The sequence below is a fragment of the Fusarium keratoplasticum genome, chromosome 10 (genome assembly GCF_025433545.1).
Source record: "Fusarium keratoplasticum isolate Fu6.1 chromosome 10, whole genome shotgun sequence".
NCBI classification, from domain to species: domain Eukaryota; kingdom Fungi; phylum Ascomycota; class Sordariomycetes; order Hypocreales; family Nectriaceae; genus Fusarium; species Fusarium keratoplasticum.
In genome coordinates, this window is record NC_070538.1 from 2,368,602 (window position 1) to 2,383,891 (window position 15,290).

Genomic DNA, 15,290 nt, shown 5'->3' on the forward strand with positions numbered 1-15,290 from the left:
AAGAGGCAGTATATTATTGAGCTCGAGAGCTGTCGTGCAAGGTTCCGCTCAACAACAGTCTTACAACTTTGTCAACGTGAGTCTAACACGGCAAAATACCTGAATCGAACACCGTCTCAAATCTCAAACACATCCCATCGTCAAATCTTCAAACATGGCCCCCGGCGCTGGCACCAAGGCGAGTCTGAAAACACTCGTTTCAGAATGTGACACTGACATGATACAGGTCGATCTCGGCAAAAACGCTCCCACTAAGAAGGAAGGCGCCGGTGCTGTGCCTTCGGAATCTCTGGCTGCCGAGTCCTTCCAGGAGGGCGGTGAGTTCACCTCCAACAAGGGCATCCGCTCCGAGAATGTTCCCTCCAAGTCCTCCGAGGCCTCGGGCGCAGGCCGCGATACTACCTCCACCGGTCGAACTGGCAACGTTTCCAAGTCCTCCACTGGACAAGCCGAGGGTCAGCACCGCCGTCACAGCAAGAATCTCGAGGGAAGCTGGGATGATTCCAAGACAGAGGATGGTCTTCAGAAGGCGTTGAACGCTGAGCCCGGTAGCGACGACGACCCTGGTCGGTTGGCAGAGCTGAAGTTCCAGCAGCAACAAGCTGGAGGAGGTGCTGGCCCCAGGGAAGGAAAATTATCGACCAAGTCTGGCTACGATGCTCTGAACGCGGAGACTCCTTCTTAAGTAGGTAGTTTGGACACTGTTGCTTGTACTATGTGATAGTATCAATGATGAATGATTGCATGATACACTGTTCCTACAGGCTGTTTCAACCACAGTTGGCCTCACATGATCAGGCATTAATGCTGAAATTCGCATGAGATCGACTGTCAACCACAGCCATAGTCAAGGCAACCATACAAACGTCTTACATCGAATGAGGCAGCTCAGCCTAATGAAAATCCTCATGAAATGAGTCAGGGCCTTGACGGTATAAATGCCTGATACGAGTTTGTCTACAGGGATTGTACAAGCATAAAGACCGTTGCCTTGCCGGGCGCAACGCGCGGCAGCATGATTCTGATCGAATCAAGGATACCCAATGTCAACCAATTCACAAAGAGAGGTTTCAATCATGCAGTTTTTTACCATTAGATCGGGGCATCCGAGTCGCAAAGGCAAATAAACACAACCATCTTTCTCAAAAGCTACGGACTCGCCGCCTTTCAAGGTTGTGAGCAAGGCAACGGGAGGGCTGTGTGAAAATCCTGAATCTTATCAGCCAATCAGGGGAGATGGATTCATGACGTCAAGGTAGAGGTGGTACCGAGTCTTGGCATGTGTTTTGGTAGAGGGGTCTCAAAGCACGAAATATGAAGGGAATTGGGACAAAATAATATGGATAAATAGCAAGTAAGAGATATATACAAAGAGATAGGGTCATTTAACAACCTACTCGTCAACAATTCCAACGCATATCCCCTTATCTCTCCATCATCCACCACCTAGGTTGATGCCTTAGTTGCTGCCTGACTCTCTATCAGCCAAAAAATCTGAAAATCTTGCCCCACCAAACAAAAATTCACCCCGCCTCGCCTCCATCAACCGCCGCAAAAAAAGCCTTGAACCTGAACACACCCATCCAACCGGCAGGACTGGAACCGCCACGCTCATTGTTTTGCTTGGCCACTTTTTTTTCTTTGTCGGTCAAGTCAGCTCTTCCTTTTTCATCATCCTTCCTCCTCTCTCCCAGTCATCGAACGGTCCATCTTCCAAACCACCCATATACCCCTCGGTTTGGATTTTCTAGACTCTCTCTTCGACAGTCTCCGTTCCTTCGACCCCGCGCTTTCTTTTTTTTCCCCAGTCCGTCGTCACAATGGCTCCCTCCGCGTCCAAGGAGAAGCGTCTCGCAAAGAAGGCTGCCGAGGGCAAGCTCAAGGGCAAGAAGGGCAAGAAGGCCGAGGAGGTCCAGCTCGACGCTCACGGCAACCCCGTCAAGGACGATGGTGGCCCCGCGACATCGGGCGAGAAGCTCGACGAGGTGAAGCGCCTCGCTGATCAGATGGACAAGCACGGCATCTCAGACCGAGTCACCACCGGTGTCCTGTCCTCCGTCGCCTCCAGCAAGGACGTCAAGATCACCAGTACCAGTCTAGTCTTCCACGGCCGAGTCCTCATCACCGATTCCACCCTCGAGCTCTCGTACGGTCGACGATACGGTCTCCTCGGTGAGAACGGTTGCGGAAAGTCCACCTTCCTCAAGGCTATTGCCGCCCGCGAGTACCCCATTCCCGAGCATCTTGATATCTACCTTCTCAACGAGGGTGCCCCTCCTAGCGACCTCGGCGCCCTTGAGTGGGTTGTCCGAGAGGCCGAGTTGGAGCTGGAGCGTCTCGACAAGATGGCCGAGAAGCTTCTCGAGGACGAGGGCCCTGAAAGCCCTGTTCTCATTGATCTCTACGACGTGAGTTTCCTGCCCCATGCCTGAGATGCACCGCTAACGCTTCATAGCACATGGACAAGCTGGACCCCTCCACCTTTGCCACCCGTGCCTCCCTGATCCTCACGGGTCTGGGTTTCAACAAGAAGACCATCCACAAGAAGACCAAGGACATGTCCGGTGGTTGGCGAATGCGAGTCGCCCTCGCCAAGGCCCTTTTCGTCAAGCCCTCGCTGCTGCTTCTCGATGACCCCACTGCCCATCTGGATCTCGAGGCCTGTGTGTGGCTGGAGGAGTACCTCAAGAAGTGGGAGCGAACCCTTGTGCTCGTTTCCCACTCCATGGATTTCCTTAACGGTGTCTGCTCCAACATGATCGATATGCGTGGAAAGCAGCTCGTCTACTACGGTGGTAACTACGACTCGTACAGCAAGACCAAGTCCGAGAACGATACCAACCAGATGAAGGCCTACCAGAAGCAGCAGGATGAGATTGCCCACATCAAGAAGTTCATTGCCAGTGCCGGTACCTACGCCAACCTGGTGCGACAGGCCAAGTCGCGCCAGAAGATTCTCGACAAGATGGAGGCCGATGGCTTCATCCAGCCTGTTGAGCAGGACAGGGTCTTCACCTTCCGCTTCGCTGACGTCGAGAAGCTCCCCCCTCCCGTTCTGTCTTTCGACAACGTCACCTTCTCTTACTCTGGAAACCCCGAGGACGACCTGTACCGCAACCTGGACCTTGGTTTCGACATGGACTCCCGAACTGCCCTTGTCGGTCCCAACGGTGTGGGCAAGTCCACTCTTCTCCGACTCATGACTGGCAAGCTTTCTCCCACTGGCGGTGTCGTGACCCGACACACTCACTTGAAGCTGGGTCTCTACTCGCAGCACAGTGCTGAGCAGCTCGACCTGACCAAGTCTGCTCTCGACTTTGTGCGAGACAAGTACAGCGAGAAGTCTCAGGACTACCAGTACTGGCGTCAACAGCTCGGCCGATACGGTCTCACTGGTGATTCCCAGACTGCTCTGATGGGCACCCTGTCTGAGGGTCAGAAGAGCCGAATCGTCTTTGCCCTTCTCGCTATCGATGGTCCCAACATGCTACTGCTTGACGAGCCTACCAACGGTCTGGATATCCCCACCATTGACAGTTTGGCGGATGCCATCAACGCCTTTAGCGGAGGTGTCATTGTCGTGTCTCACGACTTCCGGTAAGCATCAGGAATCAACTTACTTGAGGGGCTCATACTAACAATGAATAGATTGCTCGACAAGATTGCCAAGCAGATTCTCGTGTGCGAGAACCAGACCATCCGCGAGTGGGACGGCTCCATCTCCGAGTACAAGAACTACCTTCGCAAGAAGATGATCACGGCCGGTGCCGTCTGAGGTGCATGCGAGGAGGTGTGACGTTTTACCACTCAGCATGAAAGGGAAAATTGACTATAGAGGATTCTGTTCCAAAAGTTAATGAATGACATTAGCATGACGTGGGTATTTTCATGGGTTTTCAGCGGCGGGTGGCTAGACCATCAGGATATTTGACACGATGGGACACGAAGGCCACGACGACGCTACCAGGACGCAGGGCACGGCCTCATCTCATAGACAGGCCCGGAAGCGTTCATGAAGATGCGGAAATGTTCACGGGATAGATTTCTTTTTCTTGGGTCCGGCTGTTTAGAGGCCTTGATTAGTATGAACATGGCTACTCTGTTTGATATCATACTTGTTGAGATGATGCATCGTGAATGTCAGCGTAAGGCTAGACTCTGAGCTCGGTAGTTGGGACTTGGAGGCGTTGCGATCCACTATACGAAGTATTGGAGACGAGTATGGGGGTTTGTTGACCGGGAGAACCGTGGCCGTACCTTGGGGGAAATGGTCGTTGCGCCGGGTGCCCTTCGTGTGATCGCCTCGACGTTGGATGCTCCAGTGCCTCATTAGAGGCTCGAGCGTACCTGATGAGTGTTTATTACATTGCAATTTCCCGTTATTCGACATACACCATCATCAAGTATAAAATCATGGTGATACCTGTAACTTTGGACATGGCAATGTTGACGTATAGCACAGGTCATATATTTTGCTTGTGGATATTGATTCGCGTGACCAGTGAAACACTTGTCTTGGTCTGTTGGCAATAATTCACCGACTAAAGTAGAAGCATAAGAGATAAACAACAATTATCACAAAACATCAAATGTATAGCTGCATGGAAAGCCACAATGGCCGTGCCCAACACTTGTAATAAAGTCGGAAGAAATGTCAAAAGCCATTGCCGAGAAAGCCTAACCATCGACTACCCTACAAGACAAAATGAGGCCATCTCCGGATTCTATTCCCCGCTGCCGGAGCGACGGGAGGACGGGGCGTCCAAAACAGGTTTAACGCTGCAAGGCATAGCTCGGCGCGCGGCCCACATGGGACGGAGACGAACGGGACAGGGGCAGCAGTCGGGACCTGGAACCTGGAAGCTCAGCAAGCCCCAAAGATGGAAGAGAAGAGAAGCAGAAGAAGGGAAAAAAAAAAAAAAAAGGCGCGGCGGGTGAGGAGACTCGAGGTTGTGCGTGCCTTGATTTGTGCCACGATCCATGGTTGGATGGGTAATGCGATCAAGGATGATGTGTACGGCCAGGGCATAGATACACAGCAGGGACTGGCCATAGGTACAGACAGTCAGTCAAGCATCGGAATCAAAATCATCACCATCTGAGCCCATCGCCAACTCCTTTTTGGGGAATCGTGCCTTGCACCAGTTGGTGAATTCAAACATGATCCAAGAGTCAACAGAAACACTCGTCCTGATGGCGTGAGCTTGTTGTGCCAGCAAATGCCATCTCGGTGGTCATATTTTAGGCCGCTCAAGCCCACCGGTTGACGCCCCCCGGCACCCGTGGAAATTCTCGACTCTCGCTTCTCAAAATCTTGGGGTTGTCTCCATCCGCCAATTCCACGTCCACACCCGGCGCCTCCATCCGCGTGCGCATCACGGCCAGGACGGGGGATTTCCCTTCCCCTAGGTTGCTGTACGCCTCACCTCCTCCCTCTTCTCTTCTCTCTTGTCTTTTGTTTGGGCTTCTCCACCATCCCATCGCCACACCACCATCAGCATTCATTGTCACCCCCTCTCTCTCTTTTCCCGATTACTTGTTTCTATCGATTTCAGCTTGGTACTTACACTTGCCTTGTCTCACCTGCGCCGGGCCTGGCTGTCACTTCGGCTCCATCCATCACCACTGCGCTGCACCGCACCCACCTCATCACCATCAGCCTCCAGAAACAAACTCGACTCGACTCCACCCCTCTCTTGCTCGATTCCCGCCCATTCGTGTGCCTCCCCCCTCGTCTTGTCGCCATTGTCCGTATTCTCCGTTCCTCCGCTAGCTCTGGCATACCCATTGGCCCTGATTGCCCTTCCTCACCCTCGTTTACTCACCCTGTCCCTTTCCCCATCTTGACTGCCGCTCCGCTTGCATCGCCGCATCCCATCCCATCCCAGCGCCACGCTCCATCCCCATCACCTCCACACCAGAACCGTCTCCCCCCCAGTCAGGGCACCCGTCCCTTTGAACTCGCCTTAGACCTGAGCTCAACCCAGACCCGACAAACCTCGCGATCCCATCCTCGTCGCCCGTCGATTCCCCCGTGCGTGTTCTGCTGTTGCGCCTGGCTGCATCATCGCACCCTTGGTCGCGACCGAATCGAATCGGATCGACACCCCACAGAGCCTCGCGTGCGCATCGCGACCTCTAGCTGATCGAGTGCGCATCCTCGCCTCGAAATCCCACCCCCTCAATCGTCGCGTCACTGCCCATCGTGCACATGGGTTCTCAACTCTGATACATCTTCGGCCGTCGAATATCACACGCTGCTTGTTATTCTTGGTCCTTGCTGGGTCGACTTCGTCTTTCCTTGAGCGCTAGGTCTCCAGCATGGACAAGAACGGCTACAACTCAACGGTGCTGCAGCGGCCGCATAGAGAAGACGGTGGCGATGAGGAGCGGGAACCTCGCTCGCATCACCACCACCATCACCACCATCATCATCACCATCACCGGCGCGACGTGATGGGCGGTTCTGATGCTCCTCGTCCTGGCGGCGACTCGGCTGGTCCTCCAGCTGGTGCGACGGCGACAGCCTCATCGAATGCGAACGCGAATGCGCATCGGCACTCCACCTTCAGCCTGCGCTCGCCCAAGCAGTCCGAGTTCCGTCCTCCTCCCTTCTCTCCCCCAAACCACGGCCACGCCCATTCTCACAACACCAGCACCTCGAGTGCTGGCCATCCTCATCAATCCCCGCCTCGCCAGGCCTTGCATAATCCCAATCCCTACATGTCTTCCTCGTCCTCGGGCGCACCGGGCGGCCCCGTCGCTCCCACTCTACCACCTCCCGTTGGTCTCAAGTCATCATCACCTGCGGCGAGCACGCCGGGTGGCCTTCAACACCATCCTTCGCAGCACCCGTCGCACCAGCAGCATCAACACCAAGCTCCTCCCCCGGTGTCGCCCCTGCACCCGCCGGCTGGATACTATTCGCCCTCGGCGCCCGACGTCCATCACGGCCGTGACAGTAAACCCGCATCGCGAGGCTTCTATGACCCAACGACCGACACCACCAAGGAGCGTCGAGTTTCTGTTTCCGACGCGGCTACGCCTGGCGCCTGGCACAACGCCAACGCCAACGCCAACGCGCCCCCGGCTGGCACTCCCAAGGTAAGGGGGGCAAATCCACTTCTTTTTTTGTCTTTGACTCTCCGTCGTCTCGCCCAGGCTTGATTTGATTGAATGCACCTGTCGGCCCTTGATTTTCTTTCCCTCCCCCAACATCATTCACTTTTTGATTCTCGTCTATTTCATCACCCATCGTCTCCAGGCCATCAATGCCTGCTTCCCTTCTGAACACTATCTTAGTAATTTTCCCACCCTCCCGTAACATCCATCGCATCACGCTTAATTTCATCACCACTCCCCTTAACGCGGCAACACGCATTCTTTCTCTCACCCGCCGCAAACCAAAACCAAAACAACCACATCACATCTTTGCTGACGTGGAGCTAACCTTTTCTTTCCGCCCCAACAGACTCGTGAGCCATACAACTATTCGCAATCTGGTGAACAACACACTCCTTCCTATTACAACGGCGGCTCTTACACATCACCACGCGCGTCTTCATTCAATCGCCCGCGCAGCCCGTTATCCCATTCGCACCCTCAGCCTGGGTCTCTCAGTCCTCCAGGTCGACAGCCGCTCCTAGCTTCTCCGAGCTTGAGACATGGTGCAACAGCCAATATGAGCTCGACAACCAACGGGGCTCCTGCCCTTCCACCCTTCAAGTCGGACCTCGCGGCTCCATCACCACCAAAGCCTAATCCTCCATCCACCAGCGTACGCCATTTCGATCTTTATTCTGATGCATCAATGCTAACTCGATACAAGACGCCGAGCCGAGCTGCTGACCCCATGTCCTTCTCCAACATTCTTTCTAGTGCCGAACCTGCACCAAAACCTCGGGAACGAACACCTGTGGTTGAAGAGCGCGAGCGAGACCATGACCGAGACCGACGCGACCGAGAGTTGAAGCGTGATTCGCGAGAAGCGAAGCCGTCAAAGCGCGAGCTGGAACCCGAGGATCACGATACTGAAGTCGAGAAAGACGTCGAGACGGAGCCCGAACCCGTCAGGGGAAAACCAAGAGAACCTGCCAAAAAGAGAGGAGGCCGCAAGTCGACCAAGGGCCGCGCCTCTGACATCCGAGAGGCGGCAAGAGAGGCAGTGACCCCCAAGAATGGGCGACGATTATCCATCAAGAAGGAATCCCCGACTCCCCGTCTACCTGCTAAGCGACAAGCGAACGGTCAGCCCAAGCAAAAGGCTTGGTCGAGCGAGATGGAAAAGAAGATCCAGAATGCCGAGTCTCAGATTGACAGCAAGGCCGCGACCCTCGATCCTGATGAGTTCGACGAGCAGCAGTACAAGGAACGCGCCCAGAAGCGCCGACGTGTAATGGCCGAGCTGGACCTGGATCAGAGCCGACTTCGACGAGATGCTTATGCAACGTCAGCAAGCAAAAAGCTGGTGCTACATGCCGAGCTCGGCAAGCGGCGATATGACGATGTTTTCTACGATGAAGCTCTCCACGAAGTTCGCGAGCAAGAGGTCTACGCTGAGAAGGAACGCAAGAAGGACATGCAACGCAAGCGACGTCGCGAAAAGTCCATGGCTGTCACCATGGAGCAGAAGGAGGCGGCTCTCGCGCGCGCCGAGGCAGCCGAAGACGAGGCAGAGCGCCAGAAGCACCTCCGTGATGCCGAGCGTGCCAGTAAGAAGGCACAGCAGACGAAGCTTATTCTACAACAAGGAATCAAGGGCCCCGCCCGGAACCTGGAGCTCAACCTCGAGGGTGGCACCATGTCTTCATTCCAGGCTTCCGACATGGAATCTGGCGAAGCAGGAACGCCATCCGGCAAACGAAAAGGCAAGGGACGAGGTGGTCCTCGTCTTAAGAAGTCAAAGGAGCAGAAGCAGGCCGAGAAGGATTCTGCCGAAGCTGCCCAGGCAGCTTTGGATGCTGGCGAGGAGTTGCCCACCAAGGAGGAAAATCGCGTCCGCATCAAGATCAAGAAGTCCAAGAAGGAGGCCGCCTTGGAAGCCGAAAAGGACAAGGATGAGGCCGACAAGGACGAGGAGGAGCCCACCGAGAAGAAGACCAAGAAGGGCAAGGACAAAGATAAGGACAAAGACAAGGAAAAGGTCGACGACATCCCCGAGAACGAGAAGCGCTTCATGTCCAAGGGTTACAACCAAATTTACGACCAGATCTGGCGAGACATGGCTAGGAAGGATGTCAACAAGACCTTCAAGCTGGCAGTCGACTCTTACGCCACAAAGGCTTCTAACCTCAAGAAGACGGCGATTCTGGCATCCAAGGAGGCTAAGCGCTGGCAGCTCCGAACCAACAAGGGCACCAAGGATCTTCAGGCCCGCGCCAAGCGAGTCATGCGTGACATGATGGGCTTCTGGAAACGCAACGAACGTGAGGAGCGAGACCTTCGCAAGGCTGCCGAGAAGCAAGAGATTGAGAATGCCCGCAAGGAGGAAGCTGATCGTGAAGCCGCTCGTCAGAAGAGGAAGCTCAACTTCCTTATCTCCCAGACTGAGCTCTACTCTCACTTCATCGGCAAGAAGATCAAGACTGATGAGGTGGAGCGTAGTACCGACAACCCTGATGTGGCCAGGGATGCGCACCAGATTGACGAGCAGAAACTCGACATTGAGGAGCCTACCATGGTTGCCGGCAAGGTCACAGACTTTGCCAATCTTGACTTTGAGGAGGGCAGTGACGAAGCTCTTCGTGCTGCTGCCATGGCCAACGCCCAGAACGCCATTGCAGAGGCTCAAAAGAAGGCTCGCGACTTCAACAACCAGGGCCTCGACATGGACGAGGAGGGCGAGATGAACTTCCAGAACCCCACAGGTCTGGGAGACGTCGAAATCGAGCAACCCAAGCTCATCAATGCTCAGCTCAAGGAGTACCAGCTCAAGGGTCTCAACTGGCTTGTCAACCTGTACGAGCAGGGCATCAACGGTATCTTGGCAGACGAAATGGGTCTCGGAAAGACTGTACAGTCTATTTCCGTCATGGCGTACCTTGCCGAGAAGCACGACATTTGGGGTCCTTTCCTGGTTGTCGCCCCAGCTTCGACGCTTCACAACTGGCAGCAAGAAATCGCCAAGTTCGTTCCCGAGTTCAAGATTCTGCCGTACTGGGGTGGCGCTGGCGACCGAAAGGTTCTCCGAAAGTTTTGGGACCGCAAGCATACTACGTACCGAAAGGATGCTCCTTTCCACGTTTGCGTGACTTCATACCAGCTTGTTGTCTCAGATGTGGCTTATTTCCAGAAGATGAGATGGCAATACATGATTCTGGACGAGGCCCAGGCCATCAAGAGCTCTCAGAGTTCTCGTTGGAAGTGCCTTCTCGGCTTCCACTGCCGAAACCGACTGTTGCTCACAGGTACCCCTATCCAGAACAACATGCAGGAACTTTGGGCCCTTCTCCATTTCATCATGCCGTCGCTGTTTGACTCTCACGACGAGTTCAGCGAATGGTTCTCCAAGGATATTGAGTCGCACGCGCAGAGTAACACCAAGCTCAACGAGGATCAGCTCAAGCGTCTTCACATGATTTTGAAGCCCTTCATGCTTCGACGTGTGAAGAAGCATGTGCAGAAGGAGCTTGGTGACAAGATTGAACTCGACGTGTTCTGCGATCTCACCTACCGACAACGGGCTTACTACAGCAACCTGCGGAACCAGATTAACATTATGGATCTCGTTGAGAAGGCTACTATGGGAGATGACCAAGACTCTGGCACTCTGATGAACTTGGTCATGCAGTTCCGAAAGGTCTGTAACCATCCTGATCTGTTTGAGCGTGCTGAAGTCCGTTCACCTTTTGCCTGCGCCTACTTTGCCGAGACTGCGTCATTTGTCCGCGAGGGCAGTGAGGTCTCTGTGGGTTACTCGAGTCGCAACATGATCGAGTACGAACTTCCCCGTCTCATCTGGCGAGAAGGTGGTCGCCTGCACAAGGCTGGCCCGGACAATCAGACAGCTGGTTGGCGAAGCCAGGCACTCAACCACATGATGAACATCTGGAGTCCAGAGAACGTTCGAGAGAGTAGCAGTGGATCCAAGGCATTCTCATGGCTTCGGTTTGCTGATGCTTCGCCCAACGAAGTCTATGAGGCTACACACTCGAGCTTGATCACCCGAGCTGCCAAGGAGATTCAAAAGCGTGATCGACTTGGCTACTTCAATGTTGCCTACGCCGAGTCTGAAGACAAGAACTACACCCCGGCCCATGCTCTCTTCCAGATTCGGGCCCGTCAGAACCGGAAGCCTGTTGCAGAAATCACCACCGAGGGCGTTTTGGCCCAGCTGATGAATGTTGCCCGGGCAGACTATGACGAGTCTGGTCTGGGACGACTGGAGCCAGCTGGCAAACCTCGCGCGTCGGCTCCCCCGATCCAAGTTTCTTGCCGTAGCTCGGGTTCCGAGATCGAGCGAGCCAACAACCTGTTCAATGTTGACATTCGCAAGATCCTCTTCGGACCGACAGTGTTTGAGCAGAGGGCGCTGGTGGAGAAGAAGGTTCCTCTGGAGCTATACCCTTCGCGCGAGATGCTTCCCAAACCGGATCACGAGAAGAAGGGCTTTACCAACATCTCGGTCCCGTCCATGCAGCGATTCGTCACCGACAGTGGCAAACTTGCTAAGCTCGACGACCTGCTCTTCAAACTCAAGGCCGAGGGTCATCGTGTGCTGCTGTACTTCCAGATGACACGCATGATCGACATGATGGAGGAGTACCTGACATACCGCAACTACAAGTACTGCCGACTGGATGGTTCGACCAAGCTCGAAGATCGACGAGACACTGTGCACGATTTCCAGACCCGTCCCGAGATCTTCATCTTCCTCCTGTCCACTCGTGCCGGTGGTCTCGGTATCAACCTCACATCCGCCGATACCGTCATCTTCTATGACTCGGATTGGAACCCGACCATCGACTCACAGGCCATGGACCGAGCCCATCGACTGGGCCAGACTAGGCAGGTTACTGTGTACCGTCTTATCACTCGCGGTACCATCGAGGAGCGTATCCGAAAGCGTGCTCTGCAGAAGGAGGAAGTCCAGCGCGTTGTTATCCAAGGTGGCGGTGCCAGCGTCGACTTCTCTGGTCGTCGTGCTCCTGAGAACCGCAACCGCGACATCGCCATGTGGCTGGCGGATGACGAGCAGGCGGAGATGATTGAACGCCGCGAAAAGGAACTCCTCGAGTCGGGCGAGTTGGAGAAGCAACAGAAGAAGAAGGGAGGCAAGCGACGCAAGGCAGAGAATTCTGCCAGCTTGGATGAGATGTATCATGAAGGTGAGCAAGTTCTTTTCCCACAAGATGACACAAGCTAACAAGTTCTAGGCGAGGGTCACTTTGATGACGGTTCCAAGGGGCTTTCTGGAACGGCGACACCGAACACACCCGCCGCTGCCGAGAGCGACACCAAGGGCAAGAAGGGCAGGGTGAAGGGATCTAAACGAGCCAAAACGGCCAAGCAAAGGCTGGCTATCGCCGATGGCATGGTTTAGTGGATGGATATGGATTGCACAATGTTGAGTTGAGATGGGTGTTTGATAACGGATGCTTGGAGCCCCGGGTGGCTCAAGGTTGGGAGATGAAGGGAGTTATTGCACTAGCTTTTGTTGTTGATATTTGATCACGGTGAAGGTTTTTGATGAAGGAAGGGGTTAGAGGGGGAAAACAAAAGCCAAAAGAAGGACGGCAGAGTCACTCTAGGAGGTGGCTGTCGCCGAGGTGGACACTGTACTATTATTACGTAGGCATAGACGGACGGAAACAGTGCGTACTTGTTCACTCGGTCTGCGATGTTGATGTATCTGATGGTGTATCTGAGGGTGTGTGAAGCTGATGTCTGCCATGGATGGCTGTGGCCTGCCTCAGCGCTTGTGAGGTCCAATCTGGGTCTCGACGTCCATCAGAAGCCATATCCGGTATGGTGTAGTGGCTAACATTTCGCGCTCTCATAACCTGAGGGAATAGTACCGCGGAGCCCAGGGTTCGATTCCCTGTACCGGAGTTTCTTTTTGCCCCTGACTATTACTATGATTATAGGAGTGACACTGAACTCCTTGGAAGTCAGCAGTTACGTCTTTTTTTTTGCTTGCTATAAGTTTGTTAAGCAGGCGAGAGTTTATCTTATTAAAATAGCAGGTTTAAACGAGAGACTGGTCTGGACCCCACAGGTCAGACGGTAGGCGGCTCACCACCCTTGATGAAGTTGATAAGAACAGCAAAAAGAAGGCATCGACAGCAAAAGAATAATCTCTCCGGTACAGGGAATCGAACCCTGGGCTCCGCGGATCAAATGATCTCTCAACTTGTTGATGAGAGCGCGAAATGTTAGCCACTACACCATACCGGATGTGATGTGATTGGTTGAGAGCTGGTGATGCAGAGAGCCACTATCACCAAGTGCTAATCCATGGCTCGTGAATTGCGATGCAGTTCAACCTGATGCTTTGCCGCTTGATGTTTGTTTGTCCTCAAAGGCGATTTGTATATGCTGAAAGTGTTTATCATCTTTGGTTTGGATACATTAAAACATGCCAAGGTGGGATGTCTTAGTCCTTCCGACATCTCAAGCTAGATACCTCATATGACGGAACATCGACTGAGGTCAATGATCAGGTTGTCGGGATTTCCTCTCTGGTCCAGAAATATGCTTAACATTGATTCTCTATTTGGCCAGGACTCAGTATGTTTTGGTCATCCTGTGTTCTGAGGAGTCGTGCTGTTGTACCACCGCAGCTGCTGGTTAATAAGCCATGGCGATAAGTTGAACTCACATGCGAGTGAGACAGGCAGCTTCAAACTTGGAACCTTCAACCACCATCGACAACTCAACATTTTCCGTCTGACAACCAAGCTTGAACATGGCAACCTCCGAGAACGCATCATCAGCCTTTTACGGCACCGTCATTCACTCAACATCCCCCACCACAATCACAATCCTCCAAAACACCCTCCTCACTATCTCATCAGGCCGCATCGTCTCCCTCCAGCCAGACACATCCCCCGATAAGCTCCCCTCTCTCGAAATCCCCATCACAAAGCTCGCACCTCATCAATTTCTCATCCCCGGTTTTGTCGATACGCATAACCATGCTCCGCAATGGATGCAGCGCGGCCTCGGACAGGGCATGCACATTCTTGACTGGCTTGAGGGCGTGACGTTTCCTAATGAAGCGCGCTTTCGGGATGTTGAGTATGCGAGGCGTGTTTATGCTTCTTTGGTTGATGGCATGCTTAGGCAGGGTGTTACTACTGCGAGTTATTATGGCTCGCTGCATGGAGATGCTACGTGTGTCCTAGCTGATACGTGTCTTGCAAAGGGTCAGAGGGCGTTTGTGGGCAAGTGCAACATGGACAGGAACTCGCCTGATTTCTACCGCGATGCTAGCACGGAAGAGTCTTTGGCTGAGACGAAGCGGTGTATCCAGCACGTCCGGTCTATCGATCCTGACGGCCATCTTGTCAGATACGTCATCACGCCTCGCTTCGCTATATCGTGTGAGCCAGATCTCCTAGAGGGTCTTGGAGTTATCGCATCGGAGAATACGGATCTGCCGATACAGACGCATTTCAACGAGGCGCAGCAGGAGATCGATGCCACGCTCTCCCTGTTCCCGCAGTTTGACAACGAGGTTGACTTGTATGCGCACTATAACCTGCTGAATCAAAGGTCCGTCCTTGCGCACTGCACCATCATGACGTCTGGAGAGACGGACAAGTTGGAGGCTCATGGATGTGGTGTGGCGCACTGTCCGACGGCCAACATGACGGTTGGAGGAGGCTTCATGGCTGCTCCTGTACGGGACTTTATGAGGCGAGGCATCAAGGTCGGGTTGGGCACTGATTCCGGCGGTGGATTCTCGTCGTCGATTCTTGACTCTATGCGTCACGCGCTGATTGCATCATTCTCAAAAGAAGCAGAAACAAAAGGTGCAGATAAAGGGCTGAGCCTAGACGAGGTGTTTTACCTTGGCACGATGGGAGGTGCGAGGGTCATGGGCGTGGGGGATGAGATTGGAAACTTTGAGGTTGGGAAGCAGTTTGATGCTGTCGTCGTGGACATGGATTCTTCGAGGCGAGGTGTGAATGCCCCTGTTGAGGAGGATGATTCGACGAGGAGGGTGTTTGACAAGTTTCTCATGACGGGGGATGATAGGAACATTGTCGAGGTGTATGTAAGGGGTCGAAAGGTGTATTCCATCGAGTAAAGCTACTCGAAATTACTATTATCCTACTCAACACATC

The 15,290-nt window shown here is 53.8% G+C and overlaps 4 protein-coding genes across 4 annotated transcripts; all 4 read left to right on the plus strand.

Moving 5' to 3' along the window:
* Positions 1-154: 154 nt before the first annotated feature.
* NCS57_01260700 (uncharacterized protein) lies at positions 155-685 on the plus strand (the record flags this gene model as incomplete). Its single annotated transcript, XM_053062277.1, has 1 exon — positions 155-685. The coding sequence occupies one exon, from the start codon at positions 155-157 to the stop codon at positions 683-685; it is 531 nt and encodes a 176-aa protein (XP_052908805.1).
* A 1,135-nt stretch (positions 686-1,820) lies between these two features.
* Positions 1,821-3,775, plus strand: NCS57_01260800 (ABC transporter ATP-binding protein ARB1; the record flags this gene model as incomplete). The annotated part of the gene is made up of 3 exons (XM_053062278.1): positions 1,821-2,408; positions 2,456-3,597; positions 3,649-3,775. The coding sequence occupies 3 exons, from the start codon at positions 1,821-1,823 to the stop codon at positions 3,773-3,775; spliced, it is 1,857 nt and encodes a 618-aa protein (XP_052908806.1).
* Positions 3,776-6,321: 2,546 nt separating this feature from the next.
* On the plus strand, positions 6,322-12,541 carry NCS57_01260900 (Chromatin-remodeling ATPase INO80; the record flags this gene model as incomplete). Its single annotated transcript, XM_053062279.1, has 4 exons — positions 6,322-7,104; positions 7,472-7,777; positions 7,829-12,326; positions 12,375-12,541. 4 exons carry the CDS (start codon positions 6,322-6,324, stop codon positions 12,539-12,541), a joined length of 5,754 nt encoding a protein of 1,917 aa, XP_052908807.1.
* Positions 12,542-13,906: 1,365 nt separating this feature from the next.
* NCS57_01261000 (Guanine deaminase) lies at positions 13,907-15,253 on the plus strand (the record flags this gene model as incomplete). The annotated part of the gene is made up of 1 exon (XM_053062280.1): positions 13,907-15,253. One exon carries the CDS (start codon positions 13,907-13,909, stop codon positions 15,251-15,253), a length of 1,347 nt encoding a protein of 448 aa, XP_052908808.1.
* Positions 15,254-15,290: the final 37 nt, after the last annotated feature.